Below are 26,553 nucleotides of genomic sequence, written 5' to 3'. Positions count from 1 at the left end.
CCCCTTACGGTGCAATCTACCTGGCAAATGAAAACTTCTTAACCCACCTCCTATATACTCCCTCTTCCTCCCAACAGAGATTCTAAATTCTGAAGACAAAACCATTCCATTGGTTACATAGGAAATACAGTCCTCATTTTTTTGTCTCAAAGATAGCCGCTATTCCCTTCCCAGTCCCCCAGCTCTCCTTTCCCCCCAGATGATTTATGTGCCAAGATGATGAAGAGGAGGTCCCAGGCCATAGGGGGGGCTTCTAGCTCTGAGGGGCTGCATCAGTGGCGCCAGAGCATAGAGTGGGCAAGACACAACAGAGGTCCTGGCAGTAGGGCCCACTTCCTCCCACAGGCCATGCTTACTTATTTGGAGTAAGTAATTGCATTCATTTCCTGATAAAGTTGCATCTTTTGCTTTTCTTGCTTCTTTCTTCCTGGTGACCTCCTGCACTTCTTTCTGCTCTTTATGGCTGATCTCCAGCCAGGTGAGGTCAACCTTGGCCTGTTCTGTCTTCCCACTAAATGCATTTTAATGTAATGCTCTTTTGCTTTCTCTCTGTCTTCTTTCCTTGAAAGCACCTTTGACTTGTCCAGATCGATCTGTGTTACCTTTCTGATTATCTGTGCCACCCGGTTGTGGTTCTTGATGTTGATGAGCCATTTCACACCTTTGCTGGTGGTCATCTTCATTATCCTCAGCTTCTTTCCTTGCTTCTCCTCCTCCCTGGCCTTTTGCTTTCCAGCCTAGAGCTGTGTATCCTTTTCCTGGGGGCTCGTGTACTGCCTGCTAGGCCTTTGTGGCCTCCTTTGCTCCCTTTTTAGGTGTCGTGGCTCCTGCAGCAGTAGTGCCTCAGCCTTTCTATTGAGTTTTGAAATCGGAAAGTATTCCAGTTGTGTTCTTTTTCAAAATTATTTTGGTTATACAAGATCCCTTGTGTTTTCATAAACTTTTTCTGTTTTCGGCTTATTTGATTTCCACTTTGATTTTTATTATTTTCTTCTGTTTCTTTGGGTTCATTTTGCTCTTATTCTAATGAAGACTGAAACCTAGGTGTTTTTTGTTTGTTTTTGTTTATTTATTTATTTATTTATTTATTTATTTGAGAGAGAGAGGGAGCACAAGCAGCGGGGAGCAGCAGAGGGAGAGGGAGAAGCAGGCTCCCCACCGAGCAGGGAGCTGGATGCAGGGCTTGATCCCAGGACCCCGGGATTATGACCTGAGCCAAAGGCAGACGCTTAACCGACTGAGCCACCCAAGTGCCCTGCAACTTAGGTTTTTAATTTGATTTGATGTCCTCCTTTTTTAATATAGACGTTTAAACATATAAATACTTCCATATTTATTTGTAAAATGTATATTTATATATGAATATAAACACTGTCTTAACTGATCACATACATTTTCTTTTTTTTTTAAGATCTTATTTATTTATTTGACGGAGAGAGACACAGCAAGAGCGTGGACACAAGCAGGGGGAGTGGAGAGGGAGAAGCAGGCTCCCCGCCGAGTAGGGAGCCCATTGCAGGCTCAATCCCAGGACCCTGTGATCATGAACTAAGCCGAAGGCCGATGCTTAATCAACTGAGCCACTCAGGCGCCCCCACATACATTTTCATAAATGCTTTCATTCATTTCAAAATACCTTGTTCTTTTCTCTTTTTAAGTAATCTCTATACCCAGTGTGGGGCTCAAACTCATAATCCTGAGATCAAGAGTCACATGCTCTACCTACTGAACCAGCCAGGTGCCCTGGTTCAAAATCTCTTCTAATGGCTTTTTGTTCCATGGGTTATTTAGAAGCATGTTGTTTAATTTCCACATATTGTGGATTCCCAAATTTCCTTCTTTTGATATCTAATTCTCTTGTTGTCAGAGAGCATGTTTTGTATGACTTCAGTTCTTTTTCATTTACTGAGTTTTGTTTTATGGTTTACCTTAGAGGTCCATAAACTTTTTATTTAAAGGCCTAAGTAATATCTTATGCTTTGCAAAGCCATGTATGTTCTGTGGTTGCCATAGGTGAGACTTGGCCAATGGGCCATTGTTTACTAATTTTTTGCCCAACCTATGATCTGTGCTGGAGAATGTTCCATGTGTGCTTGAAAAGAATGTGTATTCTGCTGTTGTTGGGTGAATTGTTACCTAACTACGAGCTAGTCAAGTTAGTTGATAGAACTGTTCAAGTCTTCTCTAGATTTGCTCATTTTTCTGTGTGGTGGTTCTAGCCATCATTGAGCAGTATTGACTTTTCCAGCTATTTTGGTTGAATTGTCTATTTCTTCCCCTCATTCTGTGAGCTTTTAATTCGTTTACTTTGGGCTTCTGTTGTTAGTTGTGTGTGTCTTTTTATAACTTTAACATCTTCTTCATGAATTAACTTGTCATTATAAAATGTGCCTTTTTTTCCTCTTGTAATTTCTTTCATTTTTGAACTGTATTTTTTCCGTTTTTTATTGTGCTAATGCTTAAACTCATCCTTTGACTGTCAGCCTTTGAATCTAAAATGTTTCTGTTGTAGACAGCATATAGTTGGATCTTTTTTTATCCACTGACAATCTCTGCTTTTTGATTGGAGTCTTTAGTATATTTAGATTTAATGTAATTATCACTATGGTTGGAATTATGCCTCCCATCATGCTGTTTGTTTTCTCTATGTTGCTTTTCATTGTTCTACTTTTGTTTCTCCTTTGATGCCTTCTTTTGTGTTTAATAGATTTATTTTATTTTATTTTTTTAAATAGGCTCCACGCCCAGCATGGAGCCCAGTGAAAGTTCTTGAACTCACCACCCTGAGATCAAGACGTGAGCTGAGATCAAGAGTCAGATGCTTAACCGACTGAGCCACCCAGGCACCCTATAAATAGATATATTTTATTTATTTATTTATTTATTTATTTTTAAAGATTTTATCTATTTATTCATGAGAGAGAGAGAGGCAGAGGGAGAAGCAGGCTCCCAAGGACCAGGGAGCCCGATGCGGGACTCGATCCCAGGACCCTGGGATCATGACCTGAGCTGAAGGCATATGCTTAACCATCTGAGCCACCCAGGCGCCCTAAATACATATATTTTAAATGAACAATTTTAATTCCTTTGTTTTGTTTTTGTTTTTCACTTTTTTTTATAGGTACTCTCTTAGTGGTTGCTCTGGGGATTACAATATGCATCTTAATGTATCACAGTTTGCCTCAGATTAATATTCAATTCCAGTAAAATAAAGAAATTCTTTCACTGTGATTATTCTTCCTCCCCTCATTGTTCTACTGTTGTCGTATGTATTACATTTTTATATGTTAGGTACCAAACATTGGTTTTATAATTATTTTTAATGGAATTGTCTTTTAAAGAAGTTGAGAGAAGAGAAAAATATATTTATACCAACATTTACTTTTATTTTCATAATTAATTATCAGTGTTCTTAATTTCTTCATATAGATTTGAGGTATCGTGTTCTTTTAACCTGAAGAACTTCTTTCGTATTTCTTGGGCAGGTCTGCTAGTGACACATTGCTTTGATCTTTGCTTTTCTGAGAATATCTTTGTTTTACCTTCATTTTTATTTTTTAAAGATTTTATTTATTTATTTGAGAGAGAGAATGAGAGGCAACATGAGGGGGAGGAGGGTGAGAGGGAGAAGCAGACTCCCTGCTGAGCAGGGAGCCTGATGTGGGACTCGATCCTGGGACTCCAGGGTCATGACCTGAGCCTAAGGCAGTCGCTTAACCAACTGAGCCACCCAGGCACCCTATTTTACCTTCATTTTGAAGGATAATTTTGCTGGATATAGAATTCTTGTTTGACGGTTATTTTTCTTTCAGTATTTTAAATACATTACCCCGCTGACTTCTGACCATCTGTGGTTTCTGATGAGTGGTTTTCCTCTTGCTGCTTTCAGGTTTTCCTGTTTGTCTCTGGCTTTTGACAGGGTCTGTACTTAAGTTATTTTGTTACTTTGTTCATCATCTGTGTACATTCCTAATAAACCATAATTTCATACCAAACTGATACAGTGACAGGATTTCACTTTAAAGCAATAGTCATATAATATTTACTTAATAATTACATGTATATGGTTAATACCAGAAGAAGGCATTAAGAAGGTACTCAGTACGGGGCACCTGGGTGGCTTAGTTGGTTAATTGTCTGCCTTTGGCTCAGGGCATGATCCCAGAGTCCTGAGAGCAGGCCCCGCATCAGGCTCCCTGCTCCTCGGGGGGCCTGCTTCTCCCTCTCCCTCTGCCTGCCGCTCCCCCTGTTTGTGCTCTCTCTCTCTCTCTGTCAAATAACAAAATAAAAAAAAAATAATATTCGGTGCATACAGATCAAATGAATGGAGGATTGGATAATGACTCAGAATCATAAAACATTACCCCTTGCTCAGACTTTTTTTAATAAATAGCTTTATTGAGATATTAACATATCATACAATTCACTTACTTAAATTGTACAATTTTTGAAATATTTACAGTGTAGCCATTATCATAATCTAATTTTGGAATATTCCTTTCTCCCAAAATAGAACCCAGTACTCATTAGCAGTCACTCCTTTTCTCTTCCACCCCCCACCACCTATACCCCTCCAACTCTAGGCAACCACTAATCTACTTTTAGTCTCTATAGATTTGCCTATTCTGGACATTGAAGTTCATATAATATATGATACTTCTTTCACTTGGCATGTTTTCAAGGTTCATCCTTATTATAGCATGTATTAGTACTTTGTTTCTTTTTATTGACAATGAATATTCCCATTGTGTAGATATACCAAATTTTATGTATCCATTTATCAATTGAGGGACATTTTTTTTTCTACTTTTTGGCTCTTAGGAATAGTGCTACTGTGAATATTTGTGTACAGGTGTAGACCTATGTTTCATATCTCTTGGGTACATACCTAGGAGTAGAAATGGTGGAAAATCTGATAACTATGTTTCACCTTTTGAGGTGCCACCAGGCTATTTTCCAAAGTGGCTGTACCAATTTAACATTTCCACCAGTAGTATAAAGGTTTCAGTTTCTCTACACTCTCATCAATATTTGTTACTTTTTTATTCTAGTCGTTCTAGTGGATGGAATTTTATTTCATTGTGGTTTTGATTTGCATTTTTTTCTTTTGTGGCTAATGATGTTGAGCATCTTTTCATGTGCTTATTGTCCCTTTGTATATCTTTTTGAGAAATGTCTGTTTAGATCCTTTGTTTTTTTAATTGGGTTCTCTTTTTCTTATTGAATTGTAAAACTTTTACATATAAAGTCTGGATACAAGTCCCTTGTCATATATATGACTTGCAAATATTTGCTCCATTCTGTAAGTTGTCTTTTCATTTTCTTAATGGTATCATTTGAGCAGAAAAGTTTTAAATTTTGATATAGTCCAATTTATCTATTTTTTTCTTTTGTTACTTGTGCTTTTGGCTCTATTTGAGAAGCCATTGCCTAACCAAAGGTCATGAAGATTTACTCCTATGTTTTCTTCTAAGAATTTTATAGTCTTATCCCTTACATTTAGGTCTATGATTCATTTTGCATTAATTTTTGTATATAGTGTGAGGAAAGGGGTCCAACTTCATCTTTTGCTTGTGGCGATCCAGTTGTCCAACTACCATTTATTAAAAGACAATTCTTTCCCTCATTGATTTATCTTGGCACCTTTCTCAAAAAATAATTGACCATAAATGTAGGGGTTTATTTTTAACTCTCAATCCATTTCCATAGATCTACATATCTGTTTTTATGCCAGCACCATACTGTCTTGATTACTGTAGCTTTGTAGTAATTTTTGAAATCAGGAAATGCGAGTCTTCTTTTGTTCTTTTTCAAGATTGTTTTGGCTATTCTGGGTTCCTTCCATATCTGTGTGAATTTTAGGATAAACTTAATTTCTGCAACAAAAAAATGCCAACTGGGATTTTTATAGAGATTGCATGGAATGATTTGTAGAGTATTGGTATTATAACAATATTAAGTCTCATGATCCATGAACTAGCTCAGCATTTAGCATTCTTTGTTTCAAGCCGTCTGCTTATGAGAAAGCAAGAGCTCAGAAAAGTAAGGTGACTTGCCCATGGTCCTACATCTATGAATGACAGAACTGGGACTCAAACTGATTTTCTCTGTGTAGTCGTCTTTCTACCCATCATGTTTTGATGTTTTCCTTATCTACTACATAGTCTAATGTACATAAGAGACAAACATAAAGGAAGATCTATGCTCTTCAGATGCATTGAAGAAAGGATCAAAATCATATTGTCATTTTATTCTTATAAAAAAAAGATTTGCTTGTGAAAACAAAGAGGGTTTTTTTTTATTATTGGTTATTGGATTAAAGTATGGGAGTTATAGGGGCGCCTGGGTGGCTCAGTCGTTGAGCGTCAGCCTTCGGCTCAGGTCATGATCCCAGGGTCCTGGGATCGAGCCCCGCATTGGGCTCCCTGCTCGGCGGGAAGCCTGCTTCTCCCTCTCCTGCTCCCCCTGCTTGTGTTCCTGTTCTCACTGTGTCTCTCTGTCAAATAAATAAATAAAATCTTTTAAAAAAAATAAAGTAAGGGAGTTATAAATTGAGCTTCAGAAGCCTTAGCTATCAGAGAATAGGAATTGATTATCCAAACTTGAATCGCTTGTTTATATAGCTACTTTAATTGAAAATAAAACTAAGATGCATATGATAGATAACACCCATCAAAAAGTTTACATTTGAAAGGAGTAGCTCTAATTTCACAGATACTATATGTCTTTGCAAAAGGATTGCACCTATAATTTTATTTGGCAAAGATAATGGTGCTGTTGTTTGATTAATAAGGAATAATCCTTTCTCATTGTAACCTTTGCCTTGTATGGTTCTTTTAAGAATATTTGTATTTCTAGCCTAGCATGTATATTGAGATTGCAAATGATGAATTATGTTGGATAAGGGAAATGTTATTCTGCCTTTTCTTTAGCGGAAGATCCATCCAAAAGCTATGTGAAATTAAGAGACTTTGTGCTTGTGAAGCTTTGTCAAGATTTGCCCTGTTTTTCCCGGGAAAAGTTGATGCAAGGATTCAGTGAAGATATGGCGATAGAGGCACAACAGAAGTTCAAAATAAATAAGGTATTTTTATTTTGTAGAAAAAAATTTCAGTTTTGAAGTTTTCTTTTTTTTTTTTTTAAGTATGTAACTTAAACATTGCAAGTACATTAAGAATACATGTGTGGGAGGTAGCAATGGTTGAGAGTATAGGCTCTGAATCCAAATTGTCTGGGTTAAGATCTGGCTACACCACTTAGTCTGTGAGTTAGGGCAATTTAATTTTAACCTCATTAATAGAAGGGGAAGATAGTTGATATTATGGCTATGTTAAAGTGTAACAAGCAGAACAAAATGGATAGTATGACCTTATTTTTACTTTTTAAAAAAATGTTTGATATGGCAAAATAGTTAATACATGTGGAGAAGTATATATACTTCTATATATTTGAATTTTAAAGTAGTAAATATTCTAAAATAGGTACGAAAAAATAATCTGGCAGTTCAGAGGAGGGAGTTTAGTTTATTATATTTGTGTATGGAAGGGAATCAAGAGTTTTTCATGGGATGGAGATGCATTTGATCTAAGCCTTGAAGAATGGGTAGGATTTGGATTATGAAAGTATCTGAGGGGCGTCTGGGTGGCTTAGTTGGTTGGTATCAGACTTTATTTCAACTCAGGTAATGATCTTGGGGTCCTGGGATTGAGCCCTGTGTTGGGCTCAGGATAGAGTCTGTTTGGATTTCTTTCCCTTTACCCTGGGCCCCCACTCACATGCACGCTGTCTTTCAAAATAAATAAATCTTTCAAAAAAGAAAGAGATGTGAAGTGTATCCCAATAATAAGGACTAGTATATGATACTGTTACCCTCTCCTACCTTGCTTCTAAGGTATTATAGTTCCTGATTTTTTTCACTTAGTACTGTGGTCAGTACTCTTCATTTCAGCTCAGGTCATGATCTTGGGTTGTGGGGTTGAGCCCCTGCATCTGGCTCCCTGCTCAGCAGGGAGTCTGCTTAGAATTCTCTCTCTCCCCCGCCACCAAAATAAATAAATAAATCTTAAAAAAAAAAAAGTAAAAAATGTTTCCTGGTCACTGACCTTCAACAGCTTAATTTGAACTGAAACTTACCATCTTCTCCTACATTAAAACACTTTAATAGCTTCCTGGTTTTAAGATAAATATATGTTTTAGAAATATTTGGTATATCCAGACTACATTAAACCTTAGAGAATTTATTCAACAGCGCAGCTTTTAAAAGAAAGAGAATATGAACACATTTTTCAAAATCATGTTTTTCTTTTTCTGAAAGGAATTAAAATTTGGTATGGCACAGTGAGCCCATCATAATTTGGACCCCACCAATCTTGGTAGACTCAACTTTCTGCTACCTTCCTACATGCTCTGGCATTACTAAACCTCTTGTTATTTCCCAACCATGCTACATCTTTCTTCCTTTTATATCGCTTTACGTTAACTATGCCCTTTGCCCTTGATACCCCCTTCTCCTGTTCCTCCATCTTTGCCTTGCCAGATATTCATTTGTTCAGGTGTCCCTTCCAGAAAGTTCAAACATCATCTTCCCAATCTACCTATACCTAATCTCTCCCTCATCCCCAATGAATATGTAAGTGAAATAACACAAACAAAAAAACTATGGGCTACTCTTTTGGCTTCAGTGATTCCAAGATTTCTTGATTTTTCTAATATTTCTTTGTTTTTCTCTGCCCTGTAACTGTCACTGTACTACAGGGTTCTGACCTCTCCCTCATTTTTTCACTGTTTATGCTTTCCTAACCAATACTATGGTTTTAACTCTTGCCTGTAAACTAATACTGCTTAAATCCTCATTCTTAGACTAGAGTTTTCTTCAGATTTATATGTTCTGGTGCCTTCTAAATCTCTCCTAGGCTGTGAAAACTCAGTCATTCCACACCCTCCTCCACACCCAATCTTTCCTCTTCTCTGTATTAGAATCCTTGTTCCTTTAGTATTCTTACTGATTCTGTCTTAGTTCAAATGCCTTCATCATTTTTTGCCTGATTTAATAGCACAGCCTCTTAATTGGTCTCCCTGCCCTCCTTTTTGCTACCATTTCTATGTAGCTGAGAGAATTTTTTTTTTTTTTAAAGATTTTATTTATTTGACAGAGACACAGTGAGAGAGGGAACACAAGCAGGGGGAGCGGGAGAGGGAGAAGCAGGCTTCCTGCGGAGCAGGGAGCCCAGTGCAGGGCTCGATCCCAGGACCCTGGAATCATGACCTGAGCTGAAGGCAGGCACTTAATGACTGAGCCACCCAGGCGCCCCAAAATGTTTTTCTTAAAACTCATATTTGTGCACTTTGCTCACGCCCCCATTTAAAATCCATCACCTGGGGGCACCTGGGTGGCTCAGTCAGTTAGGCGTATGACTCTTGGTTTCAGCTCAGGTCATGATCTTGGGGCCCTGGGATCGAGTCCCACATTGGGCTCTGTGCTCAGTGTGGAATCTGCTGGAGATGCTCTCCCTCTCCTCCTCCCCCTGCTCACACACTCTCTCTCTAAAATAAATGAAATCTTTTAAAAATAATAAAATAAAAATAAAATCCATCACCTACTAGATAAAAGCCCAACTCTTTAATATAGTATGTGAGGCTCTGTGCTTCTGCTCTGTCCTCACGTCCCTTCTCACTACTTTTCATTTTGTGCCCCAGCCGTGTCAAGCCGCCTCAGTCTTGCACATGTGTGCTGTGTGCCCTTGTACACTCATAGTGCCCTCTCCTCTTTCTAGACTGGCGTGGTCTCTTCCCTTTAAGATTTAGCTCAGGTTGGGCGCCTGGGTGGCTCAGTTGGTTAAGCGACTGCCTTCGGCTCAGGTCATGATCCTGGAGTCCCAGGATCGAGTCCCACATCGGGCTCCCTGCTCAGCAGGGAGTCTGCTTCTCCCTCTGACCCTCTTCCCTCTCGTGCTCTCTATCTCTCATTCTCTCTCTCTCAAATAAATAAATAAAATCTATTAAAAAAAAAAAGATTTAGCTCAGGTTTTCTTTCCCCAGGAATCCTCTTCTAACATTTACACCATTCCCAGGCTATGCTACCATAATACCCTACGCATATTTCCATCATTAAATTAACCATACCTCAGTCATTTGTGTTACCTATTGGGCTGCTAGTTCCTCAAGGGCAGAGACTATCTTTTATTGTGTTTCATCTGGTACCTAGCACAATTTCTGGCCCATAGCAGATACTCAGTATATCCTGTGTTCTTTTGGGAAAGTGTCACTATTTTGTAATTAAAAGTGTTCATGTTTTTCTTTTGTTTCATTAAGCAACATGCTAGGCGGGTTTATGAAATTCTTCGACTGCTGGTAACTGACATGAGTAATGCTGAACAATACAGAAGCTATAGACTGGACATTAAAAGAAGACTGATTAGTCCGTATAAGGTAGGACTTTCCAGAGTCTTAAACATTATATTCTTGTCACTGTTTAAAAATGGAGAAGAGGGGCACCTGGCTGGCTCAGTCTGTAGAGCATGTGACTTGATCTTGGGGTCGAGAATTCAAGCTCCATATTGGGGGTAGAGTTTACTTTAAAAAAAAGGTGAGAAGAAAGTGTAGCAATTGCTGGTGTATGGGACAGTCTAAATCATTTTCCTAAATTAACTTTTACAAAAGTGAAAATATTCTTCCCTTAGTTATAAGAAGTTTTACTGTCATAATTTTCCAGTGCAAGCTATAAATCTGTTTTCATTCACTTAAAAACTAATCCCAAAGATAGTCTACCCATGGTTACTTTTTACTTCATATGTTTGCCATCTTTTAAAAATCTGAATGCTCAGACTTTTCCTGAATAAATTATCTGGTTAATAGTCTCTAGTTTGTCCTAAACTAAACTTGTTCTAAGTCTCTAGTTTCCTAGTTGTTATATATATTGTCTTTGCAATTGCTCCCTTCTTCCTAAATATGGCCTTCATTGCCATTTTTAACCTCTGTACTTTACCATAGCTGAAACTGCAGCATAATACTATTTACTTTTTTTTTTTAACAGTCTTTCTTCTTGCCCTCTACCCCCTACCCATTTTCTGATCTCCCATATTTTCCTCTCAGAAACTTGCCCTCCTTAGGAGCTCAGGTTTTTCCTCATCATCATTTGGCTATTATTGAGGTAGATATTGCCCATGACAGCCTGTGTGAATGAGGATTTGCTATGATAGCTGCGGCTGCGCAGTAAGCTGATTGGTGAGAATATTTGTTAATTTGTTCAATAAATAATTAATGAACACCTGACATGTGGTTGCTACATTTATATACACTATACCTGTAGGCTTATACAGTGCAATAGCTGGGAACATAAATGACAAATCCAAAAATTTTCTGTCTTATGGACTACCTAAAACAGGTTGTAATACATTGTAATGGTCTCTCTTCCCCCAAATTGTTCAAAGTAGCATTTTATTCTTTGATATTAATCATTTCAGAAACATCAGAAAATTGGTAAAAATGGTTCTTTCCAAAAGTTTTGAGTTTTGACGTAATATTAATTTGTCATCTAGAAAATGTCTTTATGTTGAAATTTGGGCATATAGAACAGTGTAATGCGATGTTATGGCAGCATTTCAGAATACAGGCACACCTTGGAGATACTGCAGGTTCAGTTTGAGACCCCTGCAGTAAAGTGAATATTGCAGCAGTAAAGCAAGTCAAATGAATTTTTTGGTTTTCCAGTGCATATAAAAGTTACGTTTACACTGTACTGTATTTTGCTTAGCGTACAATAGCATTATGTTTAAAAACAGACGTACCTTAGTTTAAAAATACTTTTATTGCTAAAAAATGGTAACCATTATCTGAGCTTTGAGTGAGTCATAATGTTTTTGCTGGTAGAGTGTCTCACCTTGATGTTAATGGCTGCTGACTGTGATCAGGGTGGTGGTTGCTGAAGGTTGAGGTTCGCTATAACAGTTTCTTAAAATAAGACAAAGTGAAGTTTGTCACATCAGTTGATTCTTCCTTTCTCTATAGCATGTGATGCTGTTTGATAGCATTTTATCTACAATAGAACTTTTTTCAAAATTGGGAGTCAGTACTCACAAACCCTGCTGCTGCTTTATCAACTAAGTTTATGTAATATTCTAACTCCTTCACAGCATCTTCATCAGGAATAGTTTACATCTCAAGAAATCACTTTCTTTGCCTATCCACAAGAAGCAACTCCTCATCTGTTCAAGTTTTATCATGAGATTGCAACAATTCAGTCACACCTTCAGGCTCTACTTCGCATTCTGGTTCTCTTGCAATTCCACTACATCTGTGGTTACTTCCTTCACTGAAGTCTTGAACCCCTCAGAGTCATCCATGAGGGCTGGAATAAACTTCTTCCACATTCCCTTCATTAAGGTTGATATTTTGCCTCTTCCCATGAATCATGGGTGTTCTTACTGGCATCTAGAATGCTGAATCCTTTCCAGAGGTTTTCAGTTTACTCTGCCTAGGTCTATCAGAGGAATCACTATCTACAGCAACTATAGCCTTAGGAAATGTACTTCTTAAATAGTAAGACTTGAAAATCGAAATTGCTCCTCAATTCATGGGCTATAGAGTGGATATTGTGTTAGCAGACATGAAGACAACATCAGTTTCGTTGTACATCTCCATCATCTCTTGGGTAACTAGGTACAGTGCCAGTGAGCAGTGATCTTTTTAAAAGGAATCCTTTTTTCTGAGCAGTAGGTCTCAACAGTGAGCTTAAAATATTCTGTAAACTGTGTTGCAAACAGATGTGCTGTCATCTAGGCTTTGTTCTTCCCTTAGAATACAGGCAGAGTAAAACTAGCATAGTTTTTGAGCGCCCTAGGATATTGGGAATGGTCATTGAGCATTGGCTTCAATTTAGTCGCCAGCTGCATTAGGGACCTGTGATTAAACCCTAAACAAGGGACTCAACGTATCCTTTGAAGCTTTGAAGCCAAGCATCTCCTCTCTAGCCATGAAAGCCCTAGATGGCATCTTCTGCACTAGAAGGCTGTTTTGGGGTGCCTGGCTGGCTCAGAAGAGCATGTGACTCGGGGCACCTGGGTCGCTCAGTCAGTTAAGTGTCTGCCTTCAGCTCAGGTCATGATCTCTGGGTCCTGGGATCGGGCCCCATGTTGGGCTTCCTGCTCAGCAGGGAGTCTGCTTCTCTCTCTCTCTCTCTCTCTCTCTCTCTCTCTCTGCCCCTCCCCACCATTTTCTCTCTTTCTCTCTCTCAAATAAAATCTTAAAAAAAATAAAGCATGTGACTCTTAATCTCAGGGTCGTGGGTTTGAGCCCCACGTTGGGAATAGAGATTACTTAAATAAACTTAAAAGAAGAAGGCGGCTGTTTTGTCTACACTGAAAATCTTTTGTTTAGTGTAGCCACTCTCATTAATTATCTTAGCTAGAGCTTCTGGATAACTTGCTGCAGTTTCTCCGTCAACACTTGCTGCTTCCCCTTGCACTTTTATGTTATGGAAATGACTTCTTTCCTTAAACCTCATGAACCAACCTTTGCTAGTTTCAGACTTTTCTTCTGCAGCCTCCTCATCTCTCTCAGCCTTCAGAGAATTGAAGAAAGTTAGGGCCTTGCTCTGGATTAGGTTTTGGCTTAAGGGAATGTTGTGGCTGGTTTGATCTTCTATCCAGACCACTAAAACCTTCTCCATATCAGCAGTAAGTTTGTTTTGTTTTCTTATCATTTGTGCGTTCACTGGAGTAGTACTTTCAATTTCCTTGAAGAACTTTGCATTCGCAACTTTGCCTGTTTGGCACAAGAGACCTACTTTTTGGCTTATCTCAGCTTTCAATATGCCTTCTCACTAAGCTTAATCACTTCTGGCTTTGATTTAAAGTGTGAGATGTGCAATTTCTTCCTTTCACTTGAACACTTAGAGGCCATTGTAGGGTCAATTTCAATATTGTTGTGTCTCAGGGAATAGGGAGACCTGAGGAGGGGCGGGGAACACCTGGTCGGTGGTACAGTCAGAATACACACAACATTAAGTTCATCATCTGTGGCTCAGTTTGTGGTGCCCCAAAATAATTACAATAGTAACATCAAAGAACACTAATCATAGATCACCACCACAAATATAATAGTAATGAAAAAGTTTGAAATCTTGCAAGAATTACCAAAATGAGACACAGAGACATGAAGTGAACAAATACTGCTGGGAAAAATGGTGCCAGTAGACTTGCTTGATGCAGGTTTGCCACAGACCTTTGATTTGTAAAAAAACAATATCTGCAAAGCACAGTAAACTGAGGTATGCTTTTACTAAACTGTTTCAGTAAAGTAAAATAATTTATTGAATTATGCATCTCAGATAATTATTTGATGTTTTATATAGATAGATGTAGCACATGAGAGATGATGAATTCTAAGTGGTCACAAACTCATGCCAAATAGGAATTTCTGTAGTTCATAAAAGCAAGTATTTTTTACTCTTAAAGAATAGTAATGATTTGATTTTTTATATTAAGTATCCTCACCTGCAAACAAGTTGACCTATCTGAAAGACAACTGAAAACTGGTTATTAAACTCTTCAGGTTCTTTTTTTTTTTTTTTTAAGATTTTATTTCTTTATTTGAGAGAGAAAGAATGAGAGAGAGAGAGCACGAGAGGGAAGAGGGTCAGAGGGAGAAGCAGACTCCCCGCCGAGCAGGGAGCCCAATGTGGGACTCGATCCCAGGACTCCAGGATCATGACCTGAGCCAAAGACAGTCGCCCAACCAGCTGAGCCACCCATGCGCCCCTAAACTCTCCAGGTTCTTAACACAGCTGAGTATCACCATCCTTGCACTAAAGCTTATACACAGATCACTTCTTCAGAGGCTTGCTTGAACTGTATTTATAGTAATGTACATTTTAATAAGTTCAGTTATCCAGTATTCTATCCCATTGAGAAAAACAAGAAAACTTGAGGGTCCCCCTCCCCTACTTTAGGTTGATAGTCCCAATGCTTGGGGTAGGAAATCTACCACAAACTTTAAGAAAGTCTAGAAATGAGTTAAATGTCCAATAGGCATGGGAGGAGTGCTGTGATTTCCTTGTTGAATGGATGCAGATGATTTTCTTCAATTTGTTGTTCCAGTATGGTATTATATACTTTGTTGTGTTATTACAGTATTCTCAGATGTAAAATTGTATTTAAGAATAAAGTGAAATTGCTTAATAATGAGTGTGATTTAGAACTCTTTTAGGTCTTTAAAATTATGCCTAATAGGGAAAGTTTGGAGTGTAAAATTTACATGTTTACTTTCACATTTTATGAAAAATTATAATTTTGATTGTCACTGTTATTACTGAGGTATGAAATTATTTATTTATTGATAGCAAATTCTGTGCTGCCTCTATTTGAGGAATCAAGGTTACCTGTCAGTCTAAACACACTCTCCCACTAAGAAATTATTTGGGTAGCTATTAGAAGTACTTGTACCTTGCATTAAAAGTCTTTAAACACTGGTAATTCATTTGTATCAGTGCCAGAGGCGGGGGGAATAACCTATATCAACTAGAATCATTTTTTTAAAGCACAAAAAGTAACTCCATCTCTAGTACAGAAGTGATTTTCAGGTGTTCAAAAAATGACAAATTTGAACCATTTGGCTAAAAAAAGAAAAATTTGTGTAGCTGTTTCGTTTTAGCATTATAAAGCTTTTATATTGTTTCATGGGACTATTTTAATTCTTAGTTGGTGTACAAATATAAAATTTAGAATCATTGTTAATATCATTGCATTTGGAATCTGGAAACTCAGTTTTTGAGATCTGGTTCTTTTAGAAATTGTGTAACTATTGACAACTTATTAATACTTGGGTATTAGGCTTCCCTTCCATAAAATGGAAATGCCTCCATAGTTAGGAATTGAACAGAAAGAAATAAAATACTGTGGTGCATGTTTTAAGATTTTATTTATTTATTCATGAGAGACGGGGAGAGAGAGAGAGAAGCAGAGGGAGAAGCAGGCTCCCCGCTGAGCAGGGAGCCCGATGCGGGACTCGATCCCAGGACCCTGGGATCATGACCTGAGCCGAAGGCAGACGCTTAACCATCTGAGCCACCCAGGCGCCCTGTGGTGCATGTTTTAAAAGATGTCTTTTGACAAGTCTTTGGAATTAATATGCTTCCACACCATTATTATTTTAAAATTCTTACAAAATATCCTTATCTCTGTACTTCACAAAAGTGACTAGTTCAGCCAAAGGAAATTAAGGAGGCCTTAGAGGTGGTAGCATTTTTGAGATTATATTTGTAAGCCCTCTGGGAACATGTAAAAGCTAGGCAAAAAGAAAGGATTATTTTCTGGAAAAATTCATATCCAAGCCAAATGTTAACATAAATAAGTTTAAAATAATGCTATCTTTAATTTGTCTTCATTAATTAAAAATTATGAACTGCCCTAATCTATAAAGGAATTAAGTTTTTGGTTTTGGTGGGAAGAAAATTATTCTAAAGCTTATAGAATATCTATTCCAATCTTAGGGGTTCTACCTTTCATTGTTTCATTTGTTCTCCCAGGGTATTTCACTTTGCTGGATAGGGGTGTTCCCCAAATCACTTTGGGGTTTTTTAAGTGTTTTTTTTACACATTCTTTAAAAAGATTAATTTGTAATATACTTATAGACAATGGAATATATACAATTAAAGGAATATTAAAGGCCAATAAAGCTAATAACCTCAAATTGTTTTTTAAAATTGAATTATACCTTACATGTTCAGGAGGAGCTTAAATATATAGTTTTATATTTTTTCCATAAAGCTATTTATAGATATTTTTATTCCTATGTATTTTATTTTATTACCATTTTTAAAAAGATTTTATTTATTTATTTGAGAGAGAGCGTGGAAGCACTGAACACAAGTGGGGGGGATGGGGGTGGGGGGTGGAGAGGCAGAGGGAAAAGCAGACCCCCCCACTGAGCAGGGAGCCTGACACAGGACTCCATTCCAGGACCCTGAGATCATGACCTGAGCCGAAGTCAGATGCTTAACAGACTGAGCCACCCGGGCACTGCTAATTCATAAATTTTCCATCATACCAATAGAAATTACAGTAGTGATTAATTCTGACATCCAGTGAAGAAATTGAAGGTCAGGGGGTGATAAATTGAGGATGTAAACTCTCAAATTTAAGAACAGCATAATAATTTAAAACAGTATGTTACTGGCACAGGATTCATTGTATAGGTTATTTGCAACAAAATTTGATAGTCTAGAAGTATTTAAGAATTTAATATGATGGTTCTATTATATATATAAGAATTTAATATGATTGGAGGTATCTTCAAGCAATGGGGTTAGATTATTTAATAAACATTATAACTGGTTAGCAATTTAGAAAAATAGCTTCTATTCCTATCACACACCACAGTAATTTGCTCATGAATTACCCTTTAGTTCCTGAACTGCTTTCTTAAGTTAAATGCTCTTATATAGTGCAGTCATGCCTGTTGGTAGAAAAAATAACTTTTACAGCAGAAACAAAGCATTTATCATTCACATGATTGAAGAGTAAGGAATACACTGTCCTGGTGGGTCTTAGGAACAATAAATTTGAAATTTCATCTTCTCTGGAACTGATAGTCATAGTGTGATCAGTAGATCGGTAACATTAACATCACTTAGGAGCTTGTTAGAAATGCAGAATCTTGGGGGCACCTGGGTGGCTCAGTCGATTCAGTGTATGCCTTAGGTCATGATCTCAGGTCCTGGGATTGAGCACCCGCACCCCCACCCAGAGTCGGGCTTCCTGCTTGGTGGGGAGCCTGCTTCTCCCTCTCCCTGCCTCTCCCCCTGCTTGTTCTCTCTCTTTAGCAAATGAATAAATCTTAAAAAAAAAAAAAAATGCAGAATCTTGTCCCCCACACCTACTCAGTCAGAATCTGCATTTTACCAAGGTCCTCAGGTGATCTGCATGCACATTGAAGTTTGAGAAGTTCTGCTTTAGAAGGGTGTTTTATATTAATGAAGTTAACTTTTTTTATTTCTGGTTATAGTAGTAGCAACCTTATTTACTATTGGTTCCACCAATTTAGACCAGGATCAACCTAATTTTTTTGTAGTGTCAGAAAGGCTTATCTCCAAACATTATTGTTGTTACCTTGTTTTAAAAACATGTCATTGGTTATAGGGGCACCTGGCTGGCTCAGTTGGTGGAGTATGAAACTCTTGATCTCAGAGTCATGAATTCAAGCCCCACGTTGGGTATTGAGCTTACTTTAAAATAAAATAAATAAAAACATGTGGTTATTAATATAGCTTTATTTTGAGCATTTTAAGTAGTAACCATGACACATTTTCCTAGTATTCCAAAATTATTAGGGTTCTCTTTAAGGGACATTTATTAGTTTTTAGGATGGATTTAGGGATTTTTTTTTAATAGTCTTTTGAAAATCAGTTAGATACAGGAACTAAATAATACAGATTTCCAACCAGATTGTTGGGGTTTGCATCCTGGCCTCTCATCTTACTACCTTTGTGTCAAGTTATTCAACTCCCATATCCTATTTTTTCTTTATCAACTGTAGAAAATTAGACTACCTATCTTATAGTTAGGATTACATGAGTTAATACATGTGATTTCTGATCTTTATGTAAAGTTATCTCTTTATTATATGTTCTAGTAGAATTTTCATATATTAATCTAGAACAATTTACCCAAAATGTATTAAAGTTTCCTGTATTACAGTGTTTCCATACTGTATTGCAGTGTTGCCACCTATCCAGGAATCTCGGAGTCATTCTTCATTCCCCATATCACCCAATATTTTCTTCCCTAAATCTGCCCTTTCCCCTCCATCTCCGCTCCTACTGACTTGGTCTAGGCTTTCATCATCTCACTTGAATTTTTGCAGTGGCTCCTAACGTGGTCCTCCAGTCCCATCCTCAGCATTACTAACAGTGTTGTTCTGACAGTGTCCTACCTGAAAGTTGTTACTGGCTCCCTTCTGGCCCAGCATGGTGGGTTCCTTCTCAGTAAAATGTGGTGGGTGGAGGGTTGGGCAGGTTAATAAGATAATGTATTTCTGGATAGTAGAAATTCAGTAAGTGCTGGTTAATATTATCTTTTTAAAGTGGGACAGTTTTTGGTTATCTTTCTGAAACTTTTCAGTTTATGTTAAAATTAATATGTGGTCCATAAATACATGCTGGGTAAGGAAACAGAGATGAACTTAGGTCAGGAAAAAGCAGTTTGGAATTAAAACATTAGCAATGAATTAATGAATGAATAGTGAAATGAAGAATAATAGCACTTAATCTCAGTTGTCTTTCTTCAGTTAATATATTTATTTACTAAAGAAATTTTTGAGTGTCTACACTGGCCAGTTCTTTATTATGCTTTGGAGAAGGGGCTGTTAGTGACATGTATATTTACCCATCATTTGACACAAATTCCGAGTCTCCTAGTTAACTCCACTTAGAGGTTTTGTAATTCATGGTTAACATTATGTTTAGGCTTCCTTAAGGAAAAAACTGTGTGGGACAAATTTGGGCATATTCCTACTAATCTTATTTTTAACAGTGGAGACTTAAAATTCAAAGAATATAAAGAGATTTATCTTCTTTCTTAGTCTAACCAATAATTGTGTTTGTTGCTTAGAAAAAGCAGAGAGATCTTGCTAAAATGAGAAAATGTCTCAGACCAGAAGAACTGACAAACCAGATGAACCAAATAGAAATAAGCATGCAACATGAACAGCTGGAAGAAAGCTTTCAGGAACTTGTGGAAGATTACCGACGTGTTATTGAACGCCTCGCTCAAGAGTAGAGATTATTTGGCTCTGTACAGGAAGTTTGCAAATTTCTGTACATTGTGTTGTGGAAAATCTGATGATGACTTTAATTTTAAACTCTTGTAACATTTACTTACATTAAAAGTTATCTATCTTTAGTTGAATATTTTCTTTTGGAGAGATTGTATATTTTAAAATACTGTTTAGAGTCTATGAGCATATATTACATTTTAAAAAAATATATAGCTTCTGAAATACCACTGCAGTTGCTTCCCTTCTTAACAGTATAATAAATGCTTAGTTGTGATATGCTAATGTGTGATGGTATGATTCTTAAGTACTAACAATAAACTTTTTGGTCTTGTTAAAAAACTTCAGGTTTTCACATCACATAATACCCTCTAGGTCCATTCATGTTGTCACAAATGGCTTTTAGGCTAATTTTAGGCACCTTTAAAATGCATTTCTTTAAGGTCTTCCTAGTAATCTTGTTTTTCCTGTGTGATTTCTCCAAATACGAAATATTCCTAGTATAGATTTGTTTTGTTTTAAATAAACTCTTCTATTAACTGTTTGTTGGGGGCAGGATGGGTGGGTAAAAGAGAGAAAGGAAACTAGATATAGCCTAAAGCCAAAATGTTTGACATCACATATTAATTGAGGATAATTTATAAGTTAGCATAAATGTATAAATAAAATTTTGAAAAAAGTTAGCATAAAAGTTTTATAAATAATAATGTAAAATGATAAATCAGTTTATAAAAATCAATTTATACACCATTATTGAAATATATCTTGTGTAAAATGAGGTTTATATGTGTTGTGATTTGTTACAAGGTTCTGAAGATGTCGAAGTCCAACAGGATAAAAGCCCAAAGTAATGATAAACTGCTTACTATAGTTTTACTTTATTTTTATTAGAGTATAAATAAATTGCTTGATATGGAATCATGGAATCATTAAAAGTAAAAGCCTCATGTTTATAATGTGTACCAGTGAGTGAGGTATTGTATAAAATAAAAAATGGGATGTAAGTTGAACTTTACTTTTAAAATCTGATTTGTTCAATGCTTAAGGCAAAATCCCAACTTGGATAAGCAGTCTTGTCCTTAGATCAGCTTTCCATCAATAAAACTTGTCAAACATAGGAGAAGCAAAGTAACTAGTACCCTCTGGATACAAGATAGCTGTGGCCAGCAGCACACCAACGGCACTAAGCCAAGCCCCCCTTCCAGGGTGTTGGAAAAGTTTTAGTCTCATCTCAAAAGCTTATATATATAGATGAAACTTGGATTTCTGAAAGTATATATGTACATAGTTTGTTCACATAGAATGAACTAGTTCAGTTAAAATCCTTTCTGAAAATACATGAAAGCAATTTGCTTTCCATCTAAATTAGCTAATTTTAAAAATTTTTATTAGAAATTCACATTCGATACCTTGAGATGAGCTACCAACCAAGTTGGGGGCGGGGAGAACAGTACAATCTAAACAAATTATCTTTCAACATATTTTTGATGTAGAAACCAGAGAAAGCCAGTGGAATACCAATTTCTGTACTTTTTGTAAAGCAATGTTCTGTGATAAATTTATGGATAAAAATCTGGTTTAGCATTAGTCTTTGGGACTTGAGAGGCTGTACCTTCATTTGGATTTAGAAGGGTTGAAAATCTGATAGATCTGTACCTTGTGTAGTGTAATTAAATACCAGGATGGGTGTGTAGTAGGACCATGTATAAACCCAATACAGCCACCTTCTAGGTCCTGGGGATCACTTTTCCACCCTCCAGTAGTAGGCTTCACCCATTTTATCATCCACATACACATGTGTATTTACTTTTGGCCTTTACTTTTTTCATTGACCTTCCCTCCCCCATCATCCTTAATTTTTCCCCTGTCATCCAAATTTTATTTTCTCTATATGTAAGAACATGTTTCCTTCCTGAGCATCAGTTTTTTCATCTGTAAACTGAGGTTGTACTAGAATTATCGCTAGGTTTCCTCCCCCTTCCAAGATACATGTTTATCCTTTTCATATCTTTTCTTCTCATTCTAAATGCTTTTATATTAAAATGTGAGTGTAGATGTGGTATATATCTAAAATAAAGTATTTTTGGAAGTATTTTCAAAATTCATAAAGTGTGAGAGAAAAAAAAAAAAAACACTGTCCCTGGTTGTCTCCAGATTGCCAGGGCCCCAGCTTGCTGTATCAACCCTGTCTATTCTGAAAATTTATCTCATCCACTGCCATCCTTGCCTACTAGAGGAAAGTGGACAGCAAAGCCCCCAACACTGTATCAGAGAATGATTAGAATCATAGACTTTAGAGCTCAAAAGACTTAGTTCCTTAAACTCAATCTTAAATTCTTTTTATTAGAATTTAAAAGTCTGTTTAACAGTATAAAATACTGATTAAATAATAAAGTACCCATAATTCTTCCTTTTTTTTTTTAAGGTTTATTTATTTATTAGAGAGAACATGAGCTTGGGGAGAGGCGGAGGAAGAGAGAATCCTCTAGCAGACTCCCTGCCTGATGTGGAACTCAATCCCAGGATCCTGGGATCATGACCTGAAATCAAGAGTCGGACGCTTAACCGATTCAGCCACCCAGTCGCGCCCATAATTCTTCCTTCTGAGTGAAATTATTTTACATTTGTATATTATCTCTGTATTTACATTAAACATAGTATTTTTAATGTTTCCAGTGCTTAAAATGGTCCTAACAGGAACAATATTTCATATTGATATGCCCATAATAAACTATTTACTTAGGTTTTTTTATTAAAACATTCAAATGAATTAATGCCTTTGTGTATATATATTTTTGTATCTGCTAAATCATTTCCTTAAGATAAATTCCTCAGAAATGAAGTTACTGAATCAAAATGCAGGAATATCTCTATGGCTCAGTTATACAAACATGCCGTATTTTACAGAATAGCTTGTAAATTACTAACATGAATGTGTGTACTAGTTTTAACAATTTCAGTGGCATGGGATATTGATTTTGTTTCAATAGTATAAAATCTCAAATTATATTCCTTTTGCTTAATGGGAAAGCTGAATATTCTTCCATTTTTTAATGAAAATTTTTCCCTAATATGAATTATCCATTTGATTTTTTCAATTTATCTTTTGGGATCTACACTCTCACTTTATAGATGGACAATAGTTCCAGAGGTTCACTTGCATAAGGTCACATTATAAATTTATTGCAAAGTCAGGACTATCCCCTAGGCTTCTGACTTCTTCTTCATCTCATTTTCTATCAAGTAGGCCAACCAAGTCTTTTTTTTTTTTTTAAAGATTTTATTTATTTATTTATTTGAGAGAGAGAGAATGAGATAGAGAGCATGAGAGGGGAGAGGGTCAGAGGGAGAAGCAGACTCCCCGCTGCGCAGGGAGCCCGATGTGGGACCCGATCCCGGGACTCCAGGATCATGACCTGAGCCGAAGGCAGTCGCTTAACCAACTGAGCCACCCAGGCGCCCAGCCAACCAAGTCTTAAGCTTGTCAGCCCACTAAAGCTCTTTGTAAGAGGGGCTTTTTGGGCCCCTGGGTGGCTCAGTTGGTAAGAGGGGCTTTTTTTCATCAGCATCTGGAAAATACCTCTCTTGCATGACATTCACCCTAGGTACCAGACAAATCCCCTAACTGCCCTCTTGTTTTTATAACCATAGAGGAGCAGGTATTAGGAAAAGGATATTTGGTTATAATGACTAAAAGTAATGGTGCCTCATTTGAAGTATGGCTTGAAGTTCCTCATTTTCTCTCAACATTTTCAAGTTTTCAACATCTACACTTTTTGTTTCCATATTCTTTTATATCTTTATTATAATACATATTTCATTCTCCCTTGTATTATGTGTTATAGTGGAGTTATACTGTGCATTTACTCATTGATTGGGTAGAGCTGTCTTATATATACAAGTAGTGTGCACATAGTACAAAAATGCAAAAGGGCATAAAGAAAAAACCTCACCCCAGTCCTCCAGAAACAACCCTGTTTCTGATAATTTTGAGTATATATCTGAATGTATATCACACATTCAGAGATATATGCATAAATGAGCACATATGTATATGTCTTATTTTGCATATGGTAACCTACATATATTGTTCTCTTAAGTTGCTTTTTATTTTTTTTAAGATTTATTTATGGGGGGGAGCACACGAGCAGGGGTGGGGCAGGAGAGGGAGAGAGCACGAAGCCAGATACGGGGCTCAATCTCACAACCGTGAGATCATGACCTGAGCCAAAATCAAGTTAGAAGTAATCGACTGAGCCACCCAGGCACCCCTCCAACTTCCTTTTTAGGCGATATACCTTGGGGCACCTCGGTGGCTCAGTCAGTTAAGCAGCTGGCTCTTGATTGCTGCTCAGGTCATGATATCGGGGTCCTGGGATGGAGCCCCACGCCAGGCTCCAGGCTTAGTGGGGAGTTTGCTTGAGATTCTTTCCCTCTGCCCCTCTCCCTACTTGCACGATCTCTTTCTAATAAATAAATAAATATTTTTGAAAAATAAACTTGATATATCTTAGAGCTCATTAAAGCTATCTTGTTTAATGGCTGCACAGTATTCCACTGTATGGATATACCATAAGTTACTTTACCAGTTCCCTATTATTTAGGTGGTTTCCAGTATTTTCCATTACCAACAGTATTGCAATGCATATTCCTATACATGTGCAAGTATACCTGCACACTGAAGCCCTAGAAATCATGTACCTTCTTCTGATCTCATTCTTCTAGTGACTATACTACATTTAAAACAGTGAAATTAACATGAACTAAGGTTACAGAAGCTTGAACTGTACCAATGTGGAATAAATTATGCATACTGGACTAATCTAACCATCCTCATTCACAGCTAGAAATATGAATTACCTTAAAGTCACAGTGATTTGAATGCTTAGGCATATGCACCTGACTGTTTATCCCTTTAGTCTTGCTTAGCTCTTCTCAAACCTTATCATCCAGAATTGCTGTACAGCAGGGTTTCTCAATCTCAGTACTACTGACATTTTGAGCCAGGTCATTCTTTGTTGTGTGGGGCTGATCTATGTACTGTGAGCTACTAGATGCCATTAGCACTACCCTCAACTCTAGCTGTAACAACCAAACGTGTTTAGACATTGCCACCTGTCCTGTGGGGGACAAAATCACCCTTGGTTGAGAACCACTACTACATAGGATTAAATATTCATCCATGTTAGCACTATTTTTTATTATGTAACATAGACATTGTACAAAAGTCAAAATGAGTAAGAGTACTTGATGAGAAGCTGCCCTCCCCTCCACCCAGTCACCTGAATTGTCACCCTCCTCCAGAGGCAGTTACTTTTACCAGCCTCTCTTGTGTCCCTCAGAGTTAATCATCAGTCTGCAAATATCTGTAATTTTTTGTTTTATCCAAATGCTGATATGCCACATGCAGTACTCAGATGTTTTCCAGTTAAATTTAACTCATTTTTATTAGTGCATATTAGAACACTTCAATTCTAAACACCTGGATTCCAAACACCTATTTGATCTTCCATAGTTTGATTTCAGTGTGTTTAATCCAATCCTATTTTAATATTGTTTCCCATCTCACAAGCAGTGCTACAGTGAATATTCTTGTGTATACCCCCATTTTGTACATGTGGGAGTATTTATGCACGATGGTGATGGAATCACTGAGTAAAAGGTTATGGACATTTTACATTTGGTAGGTTGAATACACATTTAAGACAATAAAGAAATTTGAATATGGACTCTACATTAGGTGATACGGGATTTTGCATTTTTGTGATAATGATACTGTGATTGTGTAAGAAAATGTCTTTACTCCTAGGGGTTACATGCTGAAGTATTTAGGGACAGAGTCATAGTGTGTGCAACTTACATGCAAATGGTCCAGAAAAAAAGTACGTGTAGGTGTGATACATATACTAACATATGTACATGCATACATAGACAAATATATGTATATAAACAGAAACAGCAAATGTGCCAAAAAATTTTTAATTATTGAATCTAGGTGGAAGATACATACAGGTGCTCACTACATGATTCTTCAACCTTGCTGTATTAGATTTTCAAAATAAAAATTGGGAAAGAAAAGTTATTGCATGCATGAAACAAAAACATACTGTGGAAAAGAAATAGTGAATAAAAAAGAGCTCTTGAAAATTTAAAATAAATATTCTAATTCAAGCAGCAGAAATGTGGGGCCTAAAGTTGAAGAAATTTCCTAGGACATCGAAAAGAGAAGATGTGAGAGAAAAGATAAATCAATATGGGAAATCTGATAGCCAGTTTATTTTCAATTCAGAGAGGAAAAGAAAACAGAAGAACGTTATCAAAAAAAGGGAGGATAATTCCTCAGAGTTGAAGAAGTCAACCTTCAAATTAGAAGCTCACTGAAGTTTGAACAAGGTTAAACCATCATCAAAGATTTACTGAGCACTTACTATCGGCAAAGCACTTGAATCGGTCCTGTCAGTACTCACAACAGCCCTCAGAGGCACATGGTATTCTCAGGTGAGGCCTGGGGAGGTTATTTTATCTGAGGTCACACAGGAAGTGACAGAGCCAGGATTTTAGTGAAGGCAGTCTAATTTGCTTGGGTTCTTAACCACTACACCACTTACCTAAAAAGACCCACATATAGACTAAATTATTAAATTTCAAAACACTGAGCATAAAATAAAGATCCTAAATGCTTTCAGATGGCAAAACAAAGGTCACCTGGGGGAGGAGGGGGCATTTAAATAGCATTAGACCTGGCATCAAGCCTACTGCACGCTAAAAGACAATGGAACAATGTC

General features: G+C 37.1%; 2 protein-coding genes across 2 annotated transcripts in view; one reads left to right on the top strand and one right to left on the bottom strand.

Annotated features, from left to right (window-relative positions):
* HAT1 (histone acetyltransferase 1) overlaps positions 1-20,690 on the top strand; it is a 62,843-nt gene extending 42,153 nt beyond the window's left edge. The window contains exons 9-11 of the mRNA XM_025850334.2: positions 6,933-7,084; positions 10,312-10,428; positions 19,606-20,690. Of these exons, the coding sequence (XP_025706119.1) occupies positions 6,933-7,084; positions 10,312-10,428; positions 19,606-19,773 (437 nt within the window). The 3' untranslated portion in view covers positions 19,774-20,690. The remainder of the gene's footprint in view (positions 1-6,932; positions 7,085-10,311; positions 10,429-19,605) is intronic.
* SLC25A12 (solute carrier family 25 member 12) overlaps positions 1-26,553 on the bottom strand; it is a 196,309-nt gene that overhangs the window by 162,215 nt on the left and 7,541 nt on the right. The gene's annotated exons all lie outside the window — the stretch shown is intronic.

Source organism: Callorhinus ursinus, unplaced genomic scaffold, assembly GCF_003265705.2.
Source record: "Callorhinus ursinus isolate GAN/ISIS: 27379988/994484 unplaced genomic scaffold, GSC_fseal_2.0 scaffold2, whole genome shotgun sequence".
NCBI classification, from domain to species: Eukaryota; Metazoa; Chordata; class Mammalia; order Carnivora; family Otariidae; genus Callorhinus; species Callorhinus ursinus.
Note: the sequence above shows the minus strand (reverse complement) of the source record. Positions and strands in the feature narration are given on the sequence as shown.